General features: G+C 47.1%; 1 protein-coding gene across 1 annotated transcript in view; it reads right to left on the bottom strand.

The window, feature by feature from the left end:
* LOC139026883 (inositol polyphosphate-4-phosphatase type I A-like) overlaps positions 1–1,121 on the bottom strand; it is a 13,498-nt gene that overhangs the window by 10,184 nt on the left and 2,193 nt on the right. The window contains exon 3 of the mRNA XM_070442135.1: positions 35–187. Coding sequence (XP_070298236.1) covers positions 35–187 — 153 coding nt within the window. The remainder of the gene's footprint in view (positions 1–34; positions 188–1,121) is intronic.

Genomic DNA, 1,121 nt, shown 5'->3' with positions numbered 1-1,121 from the left:
TCGTCGCAACGTGCTTCCGCGTGAATGAGAGCACCTCGAGACAACTAATCCATGGGCGTCTCGGAAGCTCACCCTGCCGTTGATGGTGTCTGGTAACCTGGCAACAGGCAGAGTCCTCTGGTCCCTCTTCTCCTCTATCTGCCAGGCAATGATGGTGATGTTGCCCACGTGCTTGTTCTCTGCAGATCTGTTCATCAATAACACACATCAATAGGGCTGTCAACGGCATCCCCCAGGATCACACAGTCTACAGTCAAGCAGCAACGATCAAACAGCAAAAAACTATGACAGACCCAAAACAATCTACCTGAAAAAGTTATAGACTTCATATTTACATTACTATGGAGTCATGCATCCTCGTCGGTTAGAAGAAAATAATAATTTGTCTGCTTACATTTGTCCTATTTCACAAATGTACAAGTATATATTATACACGTGTGAATTAGATTTTCTTTCTCCCATATCCCCACTCCTCCTGAGACCMCCTCACAGAGTGGGGTCACGGCCAGGGTCAGCCATTGATAACTAAAGAATGAAACAGGATTAGTGAGCGTTGGCAGCAARCAGGACACAGCTGATACAACAGCAACCCTGGAACARTTAGGGTTAAGTGCCTTGCTCAAGGGCACAYAGATTTTGTTTTACCTTGCCGGCTCGGGTTACTGGCTCARTGCTCCAACCGCTAGGCTACCTGCCGCCTTACCAAAGGCATGGCATATTTTATTTTCATTTAACTAGGCAAGTTAGTTAAGAACAAATTCTTATTTTATAATGACGGCCTACCCCGACCAAACCCTAACCCGGATGACGCTGGGCCAATTGTGCGCCGCCCTATGGGACTCCCAATCACGGCCTATTGTGATAGAGCCTGGATTCAAACCAGGCTGTCTGTAGTGACACCCCTAGCACTGAGATGCAGTGCCTTAGACCACTGCGCCACTCGGGAGCAATATGAAGATTATGATTATAATTATGACATACGAATCCTGTCTGATTCAATTCCATTGTTGGGACTGATCAGAGAGGTGTTTATGGTAGACACGTGACTGTCAGGGTCAGGTGTAACCAGTCTGTCCCTCATACCTCGGGGTCAGGTGTAACCTGTGTCTCTCCTACCTGAG

The sequence above is a fragment of the Salvelinus sp. IW2-2015 genome, unplaced genomic scaffold (genome assembly GCF_002910315.2).
Source record: "Salvelinus sp. IW2-2015 unplaced genomic scaffold, ASM291031v2 Un_scaffold6246, whole genome shotgun sequence".
In the NCBI taxonomy this organism is placed as follows: Eukaryota; Metazoa; Chordata; class Actinopteri; order Salmoniformes; family Salmonidae; genus Salvelinus; species Salvelinus sp. IW2-2015.
This window is presented reverse-complemented; position numbering and strand designations above follow the sequence as displayed.